The 17050-nt window shown below is 45.3% G+C and overlaps 1 protein-coding gene across 1 annotated transcript; it reads left to right on the forward strand.

Moving 5' to 3' along the window:
* Positions 1–3490: 3490 nt before the first annotated feature.
* On the forward strand, positions 3491–15643 carry NXF3 (nuclear RNA export factor 3). Its single transcript, XM_032849674.1, has 19 exons — positions 3491–3949; positions 7368–7542; positions 7764–7917; positions 8615–8698; positions 8796–8900; positions 9013–9093; positions 9649–9756; positions 9923–10032; positions 11841–11877; positions 12228–12296; positions 12368–12423; positions 12563–12670; positions 12791–12849; positions 12960–13075; positions 13168–13210; positions 13772–13844; positions 14393–14575; positions 14997–15046; positions 15157–15643. Exons 1-18 carry the CDS (start codon positions 3748–3750, stop codon positions 14998–15000), a joined length of 1767 nt encoding a protein of 588 aa, XP_032705565.1. The 5' UTR covers positions 3491–3747; the 3' UTR covers positions 15001–15046; positions 15157–15643.
* The last annotated feature ends 1407 nt before the right edge of the window (positions 15644–17050 follow it).

Raw genomic sequence — 17050 nt, forward strand, 5'->3', positions numbered from 1 at the left:
ATGTACATACGTAACAACTATAACAGGAAACCTATAGGCGTGTGATTGACAGACAGAAATAATGTGGAAGAAACTATATGGATTTGGATATATACAATTAAGCCACACACACATATACAATTTTTGTAGGGAAATTTCCAACTGGGTATATACTACCATGCTATAAAATCTTATGTCAGTTTTTTTTTGGATTTCAGGTTAATGTGTTTATTTCAAAATCAAATGCAATGTAGGAACGTGTATTTATTGAAAAAATATTTTTGTATGAATTTTTTATCTTCACCGCAAGATGTATTTCCTTGATAATTTCATTTAGATTCCCCAGATATACTTCCTTGTGCACAGTAATATATAAGTACATTTACATGAACATAAGTATTCTTCAAAATTTTGCCCACAATCTGTATATGCAATTCTCCATGTTATACACACACACACACACACACACACACACACACGGAAATATATGCACACACAAACATACATATTATTGAATCACTATATTGTACACATGAATCTAATATAATGCTGTATGTTAATTATGCTTCAGAGTGAAGGAAATATCACCACCTCCACGAACAACTTTCTAACTCACAATTCTACCTCTGCATGTGTAATTGTTTTGTACATGTTTAATCTTATAAATTTGTAATGTATGGCTCTTATTTGAATTATTTCAGTGGACTTCAAATGATAATCTTTCCTTAATCAGATTTATGTATATAATAGGATATTAAACATTTGCCTCTAAAACACATTCCATGCATTTTCCCAATAATTTGCGTTCTTTATATGTGACATTTCTGTTTGGGATAGAGAAGGTTTTTTTTTTTTTTTTTCCGTTAGCTTCCTTTTAATTTGTCCAATTAAGTTTGTAACAGAGTTAAAAGTCTTTCTTGGGTCACATATCTGGTTTTGAATGCTCCAGGTGTTCATGTCATGCTGACAGGGTACTCAAACAACCTTTTCCCTAGTGCCTTTGTCTTAAAGATGATGGTGGAGATGAAATCCCATTCTCCAGGCCTGGAGGCCTGGATAGGGGGCCATAAGGATACCACTGTCCTTGGGGTGGTGTGTGTGGGTCTCAACCAGAAGCAGAGGAAAAGCGACCTCCATGGAGGGAAGGAAATGATCATTTACAGAATTATTTTAAGCCAGAGGCACTTTACATGGTATCTCCAATAACCTTATTCAGTTATTTTCCCCATTTATTTACACACGTAAAATTAGGTGTGAAGCTTTTTTCCATTGTGCCCTGAAGCCTTCGATGCTTTGAATGATGAATTCTCACTAGGCTAGTATTTGATGCAACCCTAAGTGTTTTTTGTTTTGTTTTCTGTTGTAGCTGTATTGTTTTTAAATGAAGAAAACCCATGAAAATTAAAGCAATTTCTGTACTACCAAAAGAAAAAAAATAAAAGTTTGAAAAGATGGGAGTACATTTTTGCAAACATTACAGAATTCGTGCTACTGGGCTATAAAATGGAGGACTTGTGTTTATCAGTGGAGAAAGGGACAAACAATAACAAATAATTTACATAAAAAGCAAAATGCTTCTCCAGTACACATCTGGAAAGATGCCACACCGCATTAACTGAAGAAATGGCAACCTGGAGATGTTGTAATAAGTAAGTGAAAAAATCAATTTGCAGAAAATTACTTATGTGATTGCAAATTTTTAAAAGTGTGTATCTATAACCACATAACTACACAAATATTTTAAGGTAGGAGTACATGTTACATAAAGAGAAACACCTCTGGAAAATGTGTACCAATCTATTTACATTGGATGTCTTGTATATTTGTGAGTTGGGGTGAGGGGATCATACAGATGGAAGGTGCAGAATGATTTCATTTTCTAAATATACATTTTAATGTTTAGCATTTTGCAATTAGGCAAATTTGTTGAGAGAAACACTTGAAAACATCTAATAGCCAATTCACAAGAAAAGTTCACATACACTTACCATGTTATGAAAATGTTCATATGATGCTGTTTAATTAGCAAATATAAACTTCAGCTTTAGATTTAACAGTTTGTGTGTATGTGTGTGTGTGTGTGTGTGTGCACGCGCACGCTCGCGTGTTTCTGTCTTACACTTCCTTTGCCCCCAAATGTCAGAGTTTTCTTCACCTCTCTCAGGGACTGAATTTTCTCTCTTAGGGCATGGAGATCCAGGAAGGGATTGTGGGCAAAGAGTAGAAAATTCCAAAGAGTAGTGGAAAATTCCAGAGTGTTCTCACTGATGCACTGGAACCCAGGTGCCTCCCTCCTTCTTTATGCTTTGCAAAGCCTTCTGGTCTGAGACTTTCAGAACTACAGTTGTCTCTGACCACAAGGGGCATCTACCTATGCTGACTATATTTTTTGGTAAAGGAAAAGGCATGATTTGTTTCATTCTACTCTCATTACAGTGACTCACCAAACTCTGCTATTTCCTTTTTAGTTTCCAGGTCTGGTGTGTGTGTGTGTGTGTGTGTGTGTGTGTGTGTGTGTTGTTTTTGGTTTCTTTTTGTTTTTTTGGTGGGGGAGGGTAAGTTTGTTTGTTTGCTATTATGTCTCTGGAATGAGCTGGAGATTGTTATACCCCCCCCCCCCAAAAAAATGGGTCCGTGATTAAAGGAGCAAGACTGATATAAAGCTAAGGTCAAGCAAAGCTTGACTTACTTCTGTAAATTCTTACTTACCTTCCGCGCCAAGCATCAAGAATCAAACTGACAGGCCAGGGCCACGCCTCTTACAGAGAGGGCGACCTTTCTCTGTTTCACAGACTAGCTTTTAAGGGCAAAGGCCATGCAGCCGGGCCTGGCCACGCAGAGGTGGCCAATGAGATTGTAATACACACAGGAAACTCCACAGTCATGTTAGGTCACACATAAGTGACCAGTTGAATTACAATTTACCCTATAGTAGACATTTGGCACATTCTCGTTAGAATTGGCACCCAAAAGGCTCCTGAAGGGCGGGCCCATACTCCTTGGTAGCTAGGGAGAGAGTATGCAACCCCCCACTGATCGGATGTTTCCATCTGGCCTGACCCACCCTTGTATCTGGGCTTTGTTACCTGGGGCTGGTTTCCAGGACTTGTTTTTAAGTCAGTCCCCTGGGGGAAGGGGAGCAGGGACAGTTTAAGGGTTAAACAACAAGGTTGTTGTTTAACCTTAATGGAAGCCTCTGGTTGAATAGGTCCTTACAGAGATAATGCCAGTCATGTGATTATTTTCAGAACATTCTGTTATTTTGCTCTAACTTAAAAAAAAAAATCCCACATATTGCAGTAAGAATTTAGTTAGGGTACATATGCATGGGCATGTCACTGCCATCCCATGGAGCTCAGCTGTAGTCTCTGTTTCTCCAGGTAACATCTGAATAACTCCAAACAAGCTCTGGCACCTCATTAAGCCACAGCAAACTTGCAAAGCTGATATCAGAGTCCCTTCGTGAGGAATCCATGACAGAACAGATGCAATGTAGCAAATCCAGAGCCTGCCATAGAGCTGGCACTCAGAGTTCTCTGGGTTGGCTGAATGAGGGAACAAGATGTGTTGCAGTGGATACAGAGCCTGGCATACAGAGTTCCCTGTCTGTAGCTGCAGATACCTGGGTCCCACCCCTCTTGATTCTAGTTGGCCTTTTCTGCAGGGCTGATTCAGTTGGAAACAGTTCCCTGGTAGGCTGGTAACAAATTCAGGGGACAGTAATTATATGAAGTAAAGCCTCCTCTGGCAGCCAATGCTCTCTTCTCCATGCCTTTAAGGAAGGGACTTCCTGTAAGGACTCCTTCTTGTTTGTGTGACGCTGACAAAGTGGTTTGTGGCCTGCTCTCACCTTCCTCAGCAGCTGTCACTGATCATCTCCAAACATCCAGCTCCAGACCCCACGGATTCTCTTCACGAGCAACCTGGGAGGACATTGGTGACGGGTCACTGCCTTCAGTCCACACCATGGGTGAGTTGGTCAGCATGAGGCCTTGGTCTCAGGTCCCCAGAGGGTATGAGGAGTTCTGGGCTCCTTCCCCCACCCACTGGACACCCAGCCAACCCCCATTAAAAGGAAGTGTGGAGAGGGGCCAGGCTGACTGTTCTCCACTCTCTTGAGGAAATGGGCTGTTGGGTCCTGACATTCCCATCCTGGTTCCACATGGAAAACCTCCTCTTCTGTGGAAGTGGTCATGGCTGATGTGAATTTCCCCCAACCCCCCACCCCCAGGTCTATCAGGGGATAGACCTGACTTATGTGATCCTCAGAGTTTGGTCCAGAGTTTGGAGAGTGGGGAGGGTCTTCTAGGTTGGCTGAATGGGAGGCAAAGGGGATGGGGGGTGGCGGTGGTGGTAGTGAAAATTAACATTCTTTGGATACATACTAGAGGTTGGGGAGGGGCAGAGAACCCACCATTACCCTTGACTCTTACATCAGCTATTCGGGGTAGATTGTACTACCTCCATAGACATTTCTTGAGGTTTGCTTTATAGCCCAGCATATGACCAATTCTGGAATGTTCCATGTGTAGTGGTTATGTGCACTGTTCCATGCCAATTAAGCAAATTTATTAATTTACTTAATTCTCATTTTAAAATCTCCACCTAGTGGAATTTATATCTGCCATTTTATGTCACTCAAGGAGGTGTTTTCCCCCTGTAATCATGAATTTATCCATTTCTCCTTTTACAGTCATGTTTGCTTTGCATGTTTTGGTTCTGTGTTAAGACACGCACACAAATTTAGAATTCTGTATTAGTGGCTTCTTTTTGCATTGAAGCTTTCATCACAACAAAATCTTCCTCTTTTCTCTAGTAATGTTTTTTCTTTTTTCCTTGAAAGAATACCTTTCCCTTTAGTAATATGGGTATATCAGCTTTCAGTAGGTTAGTGTGTAAATGGTATACATTTTGCCAAGTTTTATTTTTATTTTCAAATTTTCTAAATCCTTAAATTTTGCATGTGTCTCCTTATGGAGCATTTGATGGAATGTTTTCTTTCCAATCCTGTAATACCTATCTTTCTATTTGGAATATCCAGTCTGAAACTTTTAATGTAAATATAGATATAACTTGGTTTCTGTATACCATATTAACTGCACATTTATTTCTGCCTGTGGTAAGGCCCTTTTCCTCTCCTTTCCTTGAAATGATTTAATATTTTATTTTAGAGGGAGATAGGGGTGGGGAAGGACAGGGGGAGAGGGAGAGAGAGAATGGCTTGATCTCACAACCCTGAGATCATGACCCGAGCTGAAATGAAGAGTCAGACCCTTGGGGTGCCTGCGTGGCAACTCTTGGATTTGGCTCAGGTCATGATCTTTGGGTCATGACCTTGGGATTGTGAGATGGAGCTCTGAGTTGGGCTTCTTGCTCAGCATGGAGTCTGCTTGAGATTATCTCCCTCTCCCTCCCACTCTGCCCCTCCCCTCCCCCCTCATCTCTCTCTCTCTTTCTCCCTCTCTCTCAAATAAATGGATAAATAAAATCTTTAAAAAAGTTGGACCCTTAACTGACGAAGCCACCCAGGCCCAGGCACCCCTAATATATATATATATATATATATATATATATATATAAAATTGTTACCTCTTTTGGCTGGGCAGTTAAACATCTTTAGCCATTCTTGTAGCATTTACCCTTAAGACTATAATGTATTTTTGGAATAGTATGCAGCCATCAAAAGAAATGAAATCTTGCCATTTACAACAACGTGGATGGAAGTAGAGGGTATCATGCTTAGTGAAATAAGTCAATTGGGGAAAGACAACTATCATATGATCTCCCTGATATGAGGAAGTGGAGATGCAACATGGGGGGTTTGGGGGGCTAGGAAAAGAATAAATGAAACAAGATGGGATCGGGAGGGAGACAAAACATAAGTGACTCTTAATCTCACAAAACAAACTGAGGGTTGCTGGGGGGAGGGGGGTCGGGAGAGGGGGGTGGGGTTATGGACATTGGGGAGGGTATGTGCTATGGTGAGTGCTGTGAAGTGTGTAAACCTGGCGATTCACAGACCTATACCCCTGGGGATAAAAATACATTATATGTTTATTTAAAAAAATAAATTTAATAAAAAAATTAAATTAAATTAAATTAAAATTTAAAAAATACATTATATGTTTATAAAAGAATTTTAAAAATGGAGGGAAAAAAACAAAAAAAAAAAGAAAGCCGTTGGGACTTGAAGCCATCGAATTGTAGAGTTAAGACTTCAAAATCATCTTGTCTGGTGATTTTCAACTTTGATTATGCATTATAACAAGCTTTGGAGTTAAAACACATATACCTGTGTCTCAGGTGTTTAAAAAAAAACTATAATTTTTTTTTTTGCCTTTTCATAGTCTTATATAAATTACTTCTTTAAAGCTCTTCAGACAGTGAAGGAACCTTGGAACACTTTGATTCCACTCACACCCTCCCAGTGTTTTGCCATGAATTTGCCATGAATTGGTGTGTATATTTAAACCCCTAGAAGAAATTAGTGTCCTGGTGCTACATAGTCAATACTCATTTAGTCTGGCCTACATATTCACAAATGCTATTAGTGTTTCTTTCCCACATCTTTGTGCCTCAATCTGGGATCGTATTTCTTCTACCTGAAGAAGAACCTTTAATATTTCTTTTAGTTTGAGACTTCTGGTCACAAATTTCCCCAGTTGTGCTACATTAATGCCACTGTGAAATGCACATCTTTTCCTTAGGAATGTTCTTCCTTAAAGCATACTTTGTCTCCTATTAGTGCTTTTATACTGACTTGATTATCCTGCTACTTTGTGAGAGTTCTCAAGCAAGATTGCTTCAAATGCCACTTCTCCACGTTTCCCTCTCCTTCATTCCAGGACTCAAATGAAGCATGTGTTAGATATGTTCTCTACATCTGCATTAATTCTCTCCTTCTCTCTTTTGGTATTCTCCATATTGTATCTCTCCTGGCTTTTCTGGATACTCTCATCGGATCTAACTTTCACTTCTCCAATTCTTTCTTCAGGCAGGAACTCACCTTTGACCCTTGAACCATAACACCAAACTTTCAGGGTGGATTTTGTTATCCCCCTAGGACAGAGGAGGGAACTGTGAGTTAGCGATGACAGGCAACTTGTCCCAGGTCACCCAGCCTGAAAAGGGCAGAGCAAGGGCTAATGTCACAGATTAAACCCTAGGCCCAAACCCTTTCTTCTGTGCTTGTGTTCTTCTTGGCCTCAAGTGCTCTCCACCTCTCATCTTCCACGAAATGGAACCACAGAGAAGTTTGTCAACCTTCTTGGCACCGTGCTCTATTTGATTTTAGATGATAAAGTCAGTGATGTTTCTTCACTACCCATGATATTTCCCCAGAACTGTTTGTGGTATGGGGACCACTGATGTGTTGTTCTCAATTTCAGGGCATAATGATGTGGGTAACCCCCTAAAAAGAAGAACAAGATGCTGGGGTATTTACCGGAGGAGATACAACAACTGGTCTGAACAAATTAGTTCTGGCATTCATCCTTCATCCCACCAGCAACAAGATGGAGATCCAGCAACAAATGGCGCTCACATGAGCACCCGAGTGAGATAGTAAGTGATCAGTCAGCATAGCTGAAATGTACCAGCCAGTGGAGTGCATAGGCCTGAGGTAGAATATGTCATTCTCTTCTCCAACCTGGAAGAGTGAAGAATGATAGAATCAGGTTAATGGTTGAGCAAACTTTATTGTACCCTGGTATCAGTGGGCAAATGTGTAATGGAAGACTTTCTGAGCACGTGTGGACTACTTCCTTCTCTCCACTTCCCCACAGCGCTCCCTATGCTGTTCCACCATGTCATCGAAGAGGCAATTCTCAGAAACAAGACCAAACCCAGACTAACATGGAGGGAGAGCAAAAGCCTCCAGAGAGAAGAATGGAGCAGGAGAAGCAGGATGAGACCACAGGGAAATGGTTCAAGATCATTGTGAGTATCCTGGCAAAATGGACTGAATATGTAGAAGAAGGTGAACAGAGGGAATTGTGTTGGACTCATGTAGAGATGCTAGGTACTTTTCTGGGAGCAGAGGAGTGGGTAATTGGCATTTTTTACTACTAGCATCGTCACATTTTCTACATCACATATGTTAATATCCTAGTTAACACCCTAGATCAAGTAAGGGCAGACTCAGAAAAGCAGTATAAAGGGAACAGACTGACTACAGGGAGAATCAGGTAAGTTGTCTAAGAGCAGAGGAAACTACAGCCCAGGAGATGGAGCAACTCCACACTGGAAGGCTCAGTTTAGCTCTAGCTGAGTGTGGGAGGAGGTTGAGTCTCTGGGGTCCCTGCTGAAGAAGTAGGAGTCTCTGGGGTCCCTGTTGGAGAAGCAGGCTGAGGCATCCTGCTTTGAGCCAGGATCACTTGGGACTTTATAAAAGGAAGTGTATGTTAAACATCTTAAGTTGATTATTTGAAGAAAGGTGTTTGAATGGAAAGAAAGGTTATTTAGGAAATCCATGCCTGGTACAAAAGTTTGCAATGATGGATAACATCTTATCATAAGAAATTATTCCATAGCCCCCCCTCCCCCCAAAAAAAAGACATGGTTGGGTCTTATCTTAACCTTGGATTCCATTGTGTCAATCTCTTCTCCCATCTTTTCTCCCATCTCTGGATCCTAGATTCCATTTGGCATCAAATATGATGAGAAGTGGCTGCTGGATCTGATTCAGGGACAATGCAGCGTCCCCTTCACCCCAGTTGAGGTAAGAGAAAACAGTGAAGCAGCTGAGAAGAAACAGGGAAGATGAGTAGCGGCTGGGGTCTCATATTTTTTTTTTTCTCTTGCCATTCTCCCTATAGTTTCACTATGAGAGAATGCAGGCCCAGTTTTTTGTTGAGGATGCCAGCGTTGCCTTTGCACTGAAGAATGTCAACGGCAAGATCTGGGATGAAGCTAATGAAAGGGTGAGTGTCAAGAGCATGACTGGGGCTAGTTAGGGGCAAGAGGGCAGGAGAGGGGCAAGGTCTTGTGTCAGAGTTCCCGGTATTTACCCAGCCCCTCTTGGGTTCCCTACAGATCTCTATCTTTATCTACCCCTCTGACATACCCCACTCTGTGCAGAAGGAGCTGAAGTCAGTAAAGGTGGAGCAGACAAAGGTAATGCTGACTCAAGACTAGTTGTGCACCCACATCCAGACCCACACTTCTTCAAATACCTATTGCACCCCATCTCCACCTCAAACACTCAGAGCCACTGACCCCATCTCTAACTCTGCAGCTGACCATGAACAATGATATGGAGGCTCCCAGCAATCTCTTAACATCCAGAGAGTCTGCTTTGCCTCTGGTATGTCTATAGCAGTGATTCCAGGGCCAGCGAGGGCAGAGGAGCCTGTCTGGAAAGGAGACTTAGGGATGGTAACGTGGGGAGGGGCTGGTGCTGGAGCTGTACCAGCTGGGCCTCTCTCAGCCCTCTGATTCCCTCCTCTTGGCTTCTCGGAGACTTGATCACCCATGATATTGAAATGGTACCAAAGCCTAGACACAGCATGGCTGCCTCCCTGCAGACCCATGAGAAGAACATGCCTGAGGTGAGGACTCAGAGCCAGTGCCGAGACTGGTGATGAAGGTGGGAGAGATTAGGTAGAAGAGGCAGACTGGTCTCAGATATCCGCTGTCGGGGTCCTCACTCTAACTTTTCCCTCACCATAGCTTTTACCCTTGAACCTGAGAAACAAGACACCCTGCCAGCTGGATGGCCTGTCTGATACTGTGCAGAATGCCACTGGCATTAAGAACTTGAACCTCTCCAACAGTGAGGTGAGGTGTGGTACCCTGATCTTTTTCTGAAAGGAGGGTCGGAGTGCTCATGGGATGGTGACAAGAGTCAAGGAAGTGGATTTGTTGGAAAAGGGAAGGGCTGGGGTGTGCAGGGTCATCCTGGCCATCTTTCTCTGCTCCAAGTGCTTCCTCCCCATAATTACAGGTGATGTCTTTAGAGGAGCTGGACGAGGGCAAAAGTCTGCAGCCAGAAGAGATGACTGCTGACAGAAGCACCCTGTGCACCACCTTCCCTGATAAATCAACCAACATAAGGTCAGTTGTACACTGTGTCACCCCGTGGGACTCTGAACTATGCCTGACACTACCTGTTTGGAGGAGGCAGCAGCTCTGTTCCCTTGTGGCGGTGGGGAGGGGGGGGACCAGAGTCCCTATGCTCTCCTCTCTGTGTCCCTCACCTGTGCTTAGACATATCCTTCCCTTTGTCTGACCTGCTCACCAGTTTGTCTGGTCTGAGGTCCCTTTGCAGGTTGTCTGCACCCAGCCTTCCCTAGCATGCCCTCCCCAAAGCGTGATCCATGAAGCAGGGCTCCCCTTCCTCACTAGGACGAGGGTGATCACCTTGAACCACATGCTGTGACCTGGACTGACGAGGGTCCTTCCGCCCAGGGCCTCATGCTGAGACAGGACTTCCTGCCTCCCTGCCGAGACAGGGCTTCCCTCCCTTGTTCTGAGAAGGACCCTCCTTTTCCTGAACCAAATGTGTCCCCCCCTCCAATTCCAGGCTGGCTTGGTGGCTTTCCTGCCCCTTGCTGAGGGCCGAGGTCCTGGGGGTCTGCCATCATGACATCCATTCCTCTGACTCAGGGCCAGGAGCTCGGCCCTCCTTGGGAGAAACCAGGGTTCCCTGAGTCTGAGGGCCAGAAGTAGGTGACTGCCAGTGAAGAGAGGGCTTCCTGAGGCAGGAATGGAAGGCAGAGGGCAGAGGTGCTTGAGAGGGCAGAAGGACAGGCCTCTCAGAGGCACTGCCCCCTCCCCTCCCTCCATAAGGCACATCATCCTGACTGGTCCTTCAGAGGAGCCCTGGGTAGCCCGATATGGTTATAATCCCTCAGGCAAAGAACCAACTGGGACAGGCACAGGAGCACTGGGGCCAACAGGAAGGAAGGCAGTGATCATAAGAGGGAACCACAGACCCTCAGCTCCTTGATGACCTGGGGCTTGACCCTCTACTCCTTCTGGGGTAGTTCTCCTGCCCCCGTGGCTGCCTCGTTCCCCATGCCCAGCTCAGACTGAGCTCACGCAGGTGACTAAGTTTCATCCAGCATGCAGTGGGCCCCCCGGCCAACATCTGCCTGTTTTCCATTCTTACCTTGGGTGCCAGGGCCAGCCAGGGCAGATGAGGGAAAGGACTGTAGTCAGGGAGCCATTTCCTCCTCCTCTCTTCCTCCCTGACCCCCACCACCAGGTTAGAGCTGCTTTTTTTTTTCCCCCTTCCCTTTGTTTTGTTTTATTTCCCTCCTTTATCTCTACTCCCCTATGTCTCTCTCATCTCTCCTTTCCTACCTTCACTCCCTCTTCTGTCTTCATCCCCCTCCCTCTCCCTCCCTGCCTCCTGGGTCTTGCCTCAGTCACCTCCCTGCCCCAGCATCCTGGGCCACCCCTGGGGGGGTGTCATGGCCCTACAGAATGCTGGACCCCTAGTGAGGTAGCAGAGCCCTCGTCTCCCACTCCATTGCCTCTTCTCTCTGGAGCCTTTGGTGGGGACCGGAAGGAAGGAAGGGAGCGAGAAAGTGGAGGGCAGCCCTGAAGCCTGGGCTTCAACTGTTGCTTCTGGTGGCACTGGAGATGGGATTCAGGACAGTCTAGGTGGGATCCACCCAGGGGGAGGGCAAGGAAGGGGTGGAGCAGAGGAATGGAATCAGAGAGAGGGGGGAAAGAGAGTATGTGCTTTCCCACTAGGTCCATCTGCAAGGGAGGAGCCAAAGGCGCTGGAAGGCTGGGGCACTGCAGTGTAGGTGGGACATACTGGGCTGTGTGTCAGGTGTAAGTGTGCTTGCTCCCATGATGAGGGACACCTGCAAAGTTTCACCGACTTTTCTGTTTTGTCTGGATTTCTGCAGCTCCATCCTGGAATTGTTTCCCAAGTTATTACGCCTGGTAGGTGTATTCCTTGATTATTGACTTCTCTACTGGCACTGATGCTGCCCCAAACCAGCCCTGAAGCCATTTAGGTCTTGCAGAAGTTACAATTTTCATGACCCTTAAACATCATGGAGGTCCAGATCCATGTGGGCACCCAACAAGGGCTCTAGATCTTCTTCAACCACATTCTCCAGGAGCATCAGGAACCCCAAGACCGTGATCCTAAATGTAGTCTTGCCCATGTAATTTCCAGGGCCCTTTTGCACCTGGCCTCTGACCCTCACCCTCCCCGAGGCCCATCCTTTCCTTGACTGTCCAGCACTAGCTCCTGGTCTGCATTGCCCACTCCCTCTTCCTTTCCCCAGGACAGCCAGGAGTCACCTTCACCAACCAGCATTGGTATTGCAGCCCACAAGTGGTTACCAACCTGCAGGGTAAGGAGGGCAGATCAAGCAGGGTTTTGGGTGGTGCACAACCATGGTCCTGAGGACTGTTGTGATTTCAGGGAAGCTTCTTTGGATCTGATGCCCTGAAGCGTCTAGTCCTGCAATTCCTGCAGCAGTGAGTACTCCTGGAAATCTGGGGAAGGGGATGGCTAGGACGGGTGAGGCCACCCAAGCTCAGGACTGCTGACTCGGTCTTGAAATCTCATCTGGGGTCCAGACCACAGAGATAGACTGCCGTCATTACTCTCCCACAGTTACTACTTGATCTACGACTCCAGAGACCGTCAGGGTCTCCTCGGTGCCTACCACGAAGAGGCCTGCTTCTCCCTGGCCATTCCCTTCAGCCCCGAGGACCCAGGCCCGTGAGTAGCAAAGCTCAGTCTCTGTTCCTGGGCCCTGTGGCTCCCCAGCAGACACAGGGCAGCTCCTGGAATCACCCACACTGGCCACACCACCACCTCCTTTTCCTCTTTCTCTGCTAGAAGCAGCTTGTGCGAGTACTTCAAGGAAAGCAGGAATATGAAGAAGCTCAAGGACCCCTGTGCGTGTGTGATGGGGAAGACTGGGCAGGGAAAGGGGGTGTGCAGGGGTAATTACAAGGCCCAGGTTGTGGCAACCCCTGACCTTTGCTTGTTTCTCCTCCCCCCATAGCCCTGCGTGTTCAGCTGCTGAAGCATACAAAATGTGACGTCATGCGCTCCCTCTGTGTGCTGCCCAAAACTCAGCATGACCTCAGCGCCTTCGTGGTGGACATGTGGTTCCAGACGGTGAGCACCTCCTTCCTCCCAAGGGCAGACCCAGAAAGCCATGGGTGGGTAGGAAGTTTAGGTGACTTAGCACCTGGGCTCTTCCCTTTCAGGAGAGGATGCTCTGCTTCTCTGTCAACGGGGTGTTCAAGGAAGGTGCGTGTGTGTATAAACTCCTCCCCAGATGCTCCTCTGCTCCCTCCCTGCTGGCTGGGCTCCCTCTCAGAACTCTCCCAGCTTACCTGGTGCCTTTCCTTCTCTTCCTATTCCCGCTGTGTTCTCCCATCTCCACTCTGCCCTCAGATCATCCTGGTCTGAATTAGGTCTATGCCTGGCTGCCCCACACAGCTTGGGCATTAGAGACACCGTCTGTGGAGTTGGACAGTTCTGACCCTAGATCCTTACTCTGTGATCTTGGGCTCCTAACCTATAAGTTTACTCAAATGTTAATGGAACTAATGATGTCCATCTCTTGAGCAGCTGTGAAAAATACATCAAATGCACTTTTGAAGTGGTTTTCACTGGTCCCAGCACATGGTAGGGTCCCTGTCACTGGGAACAGATTGCCTTCCCCATTCAGAACACCCTGAGCTCCCCAGAGAACAACTGTCCCCTTCAGCATGAATATCAAGTCAGACCCTGACTGAGGAATGCTATGTGAGTATGTAAAGCATGTTGGAATGCTAAGGGGGTATTGTTTGTTGCTCGTTGCTAAAGTGGAAGGCATGTCTCGGGATTCTGTTCGTGCCTTCACTCGGACCTTCATTGCTACTCCTGTCAGCAATTACAGGTGAGTGCTTTGTTGTGGGTGGAACACCCAGTTCAGTATGAGTTCTGGGGTATGTGAATGGGGAGGTACAGTCTTCGGGGTGTTCCGATATTGTGAAAAGCCAACAGGTATAACCAAGGAATCATGTCTCCTAGTGATTAAGAGCATCGGCTCTGGAATCAGATTATGGGTTCTTTCCCTGATCCCAACACTCACTAGCTTTGTGACTTTTGTCAAATCACATGATCTCTTTGTGACCCAGTGACTTCCTCTGAAAAACGGATATTAGACTGTCCACTCTTTGGCAGTGTGAATATGGGTGTATATTTGCCTGTGGTTTGGGGATAAACCTATAAATGTAGTGAAATTTGTTAGACAGTCTCTCCAAATGTTGGCTCTGTGAAGCATGAAGGAAAAGTAGAGGTATCAGCCAAGGAACCTGGGTGGCAGGCACAGTAGGGGTATGGAAAGAACTTGCTTGCTGAGTGGCAGTGGGAGCAGGATCATTGTTGGGGTGTGGGGTTGACAATCTGTCCAATTTCTAAGGTCCCATTTTTTCCCCCCTTCAGTCTATGCATCGTGAATGATGATCTGTTTGTGAGGGACGCCAGCCCCAAGGAGACCCAGAGCACATCCTCTGTCCCAGTGCCCACACCCTCCTGCAGCTCCTGGCCCACCCTTTGCCAGAAGCAGCAGGAAATGGGGCAGACTTTCTCCACCCAGTCGGGGATGAATCTCCAGTGGTCTCAGAAGTGAGTGCTGGGGGTGCATGGGGATAGGAGGGAGCTGGGAGGAACCAAGATTGAATCCTGTCAACTTGCAGGTAATTTGTTTTGCTTATTTAGTTCACTCACTACTTATAAGATAAGCAGTTTTTTTAAAAAAAATTATTTGTACATTTACCTACTTATTTTTAGCTAGCCCACTTTTTTTTTTTTTTAAGCAGTTGTTCATCACTTTCGTAAATCCATGGACCTGTACCTTTATTGGCAGACATTTTGGTTTCAGGAGTTTTTCCCAGTACACACTGTGCCACAGGGCTCATTCCATTGCCTAAGTTGTGATAAATGTGGTGGCGTGCTCCTTTTGCATAGACTGGGACATGGTACTGTGCAGTCAGATTGTCTCCGGCGTTAGTTTTAATGGATGTCACCTGTGCTTTCTCCACACTAGGTAACTTCATGACAGCCACTGGGACTACATTGGTTCTCACATGGCGCAAGGTGAGGTTCAGGAATTCAGGCCAAATGAACCAAAACTGGGTGGCCTGGGGAGGAGACTCAGGGTTCCTGGCTCTGCTGATCTCCCAACAGCCTCTCCTCCCTTCCTCCAGGCCAAGCACATGATCCCAGAGGAGACCCTCACCCAGACTCCTCCAGGATCCTGAGAACACAGCCCTGACAAGAAACTGTTTTTGTAGTCATCTTCATCTTCATCATCTTTGTTATCTCTTTCTCTAGCCTGAGTTAATCTCTGACTGAGCGGGAGGTTTGCTGGGAGCTGGGAAGCCAACGTTTAACTGATGCTAATCTGCTCAAAGACCAATTGTGTATTTTCCCACTCAGGATCCTTGATTCTCTTCTTAATAAATTAATGGCATTGCATGTTATGTTGAATCTCTGCAAAATCCATCTAACGCCTGTATTTTGATCACTGGTCTATAGAGAAAGAAAAGGAGACCCAAAGAGGGTCAGTGACTCTTGGAGAATAGTAGGGTAGAGACTCAAATACTTAGACTTCTCTTTAAAGCCCAGGCTGTGTGTGTGCCCCATGGCTGTGTGGCTACCAGGGTGGGGGATGTTCTCTTATTCTATTATACCTGGGGATAGCGTTCTGTGCCCCTAGTGTATTAGTCAAATATTTTTAGGCAGAGAACAGTATTCTTTCTTAGCCATACAAATCTATTCAAATTTAAAACCAATTCACTTAGGGAAAACCAGCATTAAAGAGCACAAGAGAATCTGGGAAGAATAAATTGCCCTCATATATGACTTATTTTGTACTGATATCCTTGACATAGGAAGGAATCCCTAGAAAGACAGAAACAGATATCAATCAAGAATTGTTATTAAAATCAGTAGGAATACCCAAGATATGTATGAAATCCATCCAACCATAATAACCTACAAAAACACAACGGCAATTTTTTTAAAAATATTTTATTTATTTATTTGACAGACAGAGATCACAAGTAGGCAGAGAGGCAGGCAGAGAGAGAGGCGGAAGCAGGCCCCCTGCTGAGCAGAGAGCCCGATGCGGGGCTGGATCCCAGGACCCTGGGATCATGACCTGAGCCAAAGGCAGAGGCTTTAACCCACTGAGCCACCCAGGCACCCCACAACTGCAAATGTTTAGACGAGCTACTAAGTGAGAAAAATAAAGCTGACCTGGAGGTTGGTGCTCTCTGTCCCCAGGGTTCTTCTAGTCAGATATTTTTATACATAGAATAGTGTTACATTCTTAGCCATATATATCTATTGAAAAGAAACCTATTTGAAGAAAGGCAGCATTAAAAAGCACATGAAAATCTTAGGATAAAAAATTATCCTCATGTATAACTGATATAAATATCCTTGGTATATAAAAGCAAAATCAGTAGAGTGATCAGATAACTGAGATCAACCTGAAATTCTTATTAAAAGAAGTAGTAATGCCCAGAAAGTCTATGAAAGTCTATCCAAACATAATAATAATAAAGACACATTTACAAACACTGCGATAAGATACTAAATGAGAAAAGAAAGCTAAAGACTTTAGTTTCCAGGAAAATACATTGCGTGTATATGTGTGTGCACGTGCGTGCACGCGTGTGTGTGTGTGTGTGTGTCTGTATTGCTATACTGTATATGATATGTAGAAAACTCATTAATTATAAAAGTACATTGCGTCAGGTAAAAAAAAATATTTGGAAAAGACATAACCTCTTAGAGGCAAGATTTTTTTTTCTTTAGGTCAGAGATCTCCCCTTTGGTGTGTAAGGTATCTGTTGGGGCCTGGAGGAGATGGAGAATTATTGATATGAGGAAGGTCCCTGAGAGTCAGTTCTGGAGGGTGTTCACAAGTAGACCCTCCCTTGAGGCCTAGGAGCATAGTGGAAGGAGGGGGTTCAAATGTAAGCACAGACCTTGTGTGCCTTCGTGAGCAGATAAGTAAACAGCCCTTCAGACCTGCACCTCCTGGGTAGCCTCTAGGTTGCTGCTGTCTATGGTTGAGAACTAGAGATGCTC

Source organism: Lontra canadensis, unplaced genomic scaffold (genome assembly GCF_010015895.1).
Source record: "Lontra canadensis isolate GAN:19392208 unplaced genomic scaffold, GSC_riverotter_1.0 scaffold238, whole genome shotgun sequence".
Taxonomy (NCBI): domain Eukaryota; kingdom Metazoa; phylum Chordata; class Mammalia; order Carnivora; family Mustelidae; genus Lontra; species Lontra canadensis.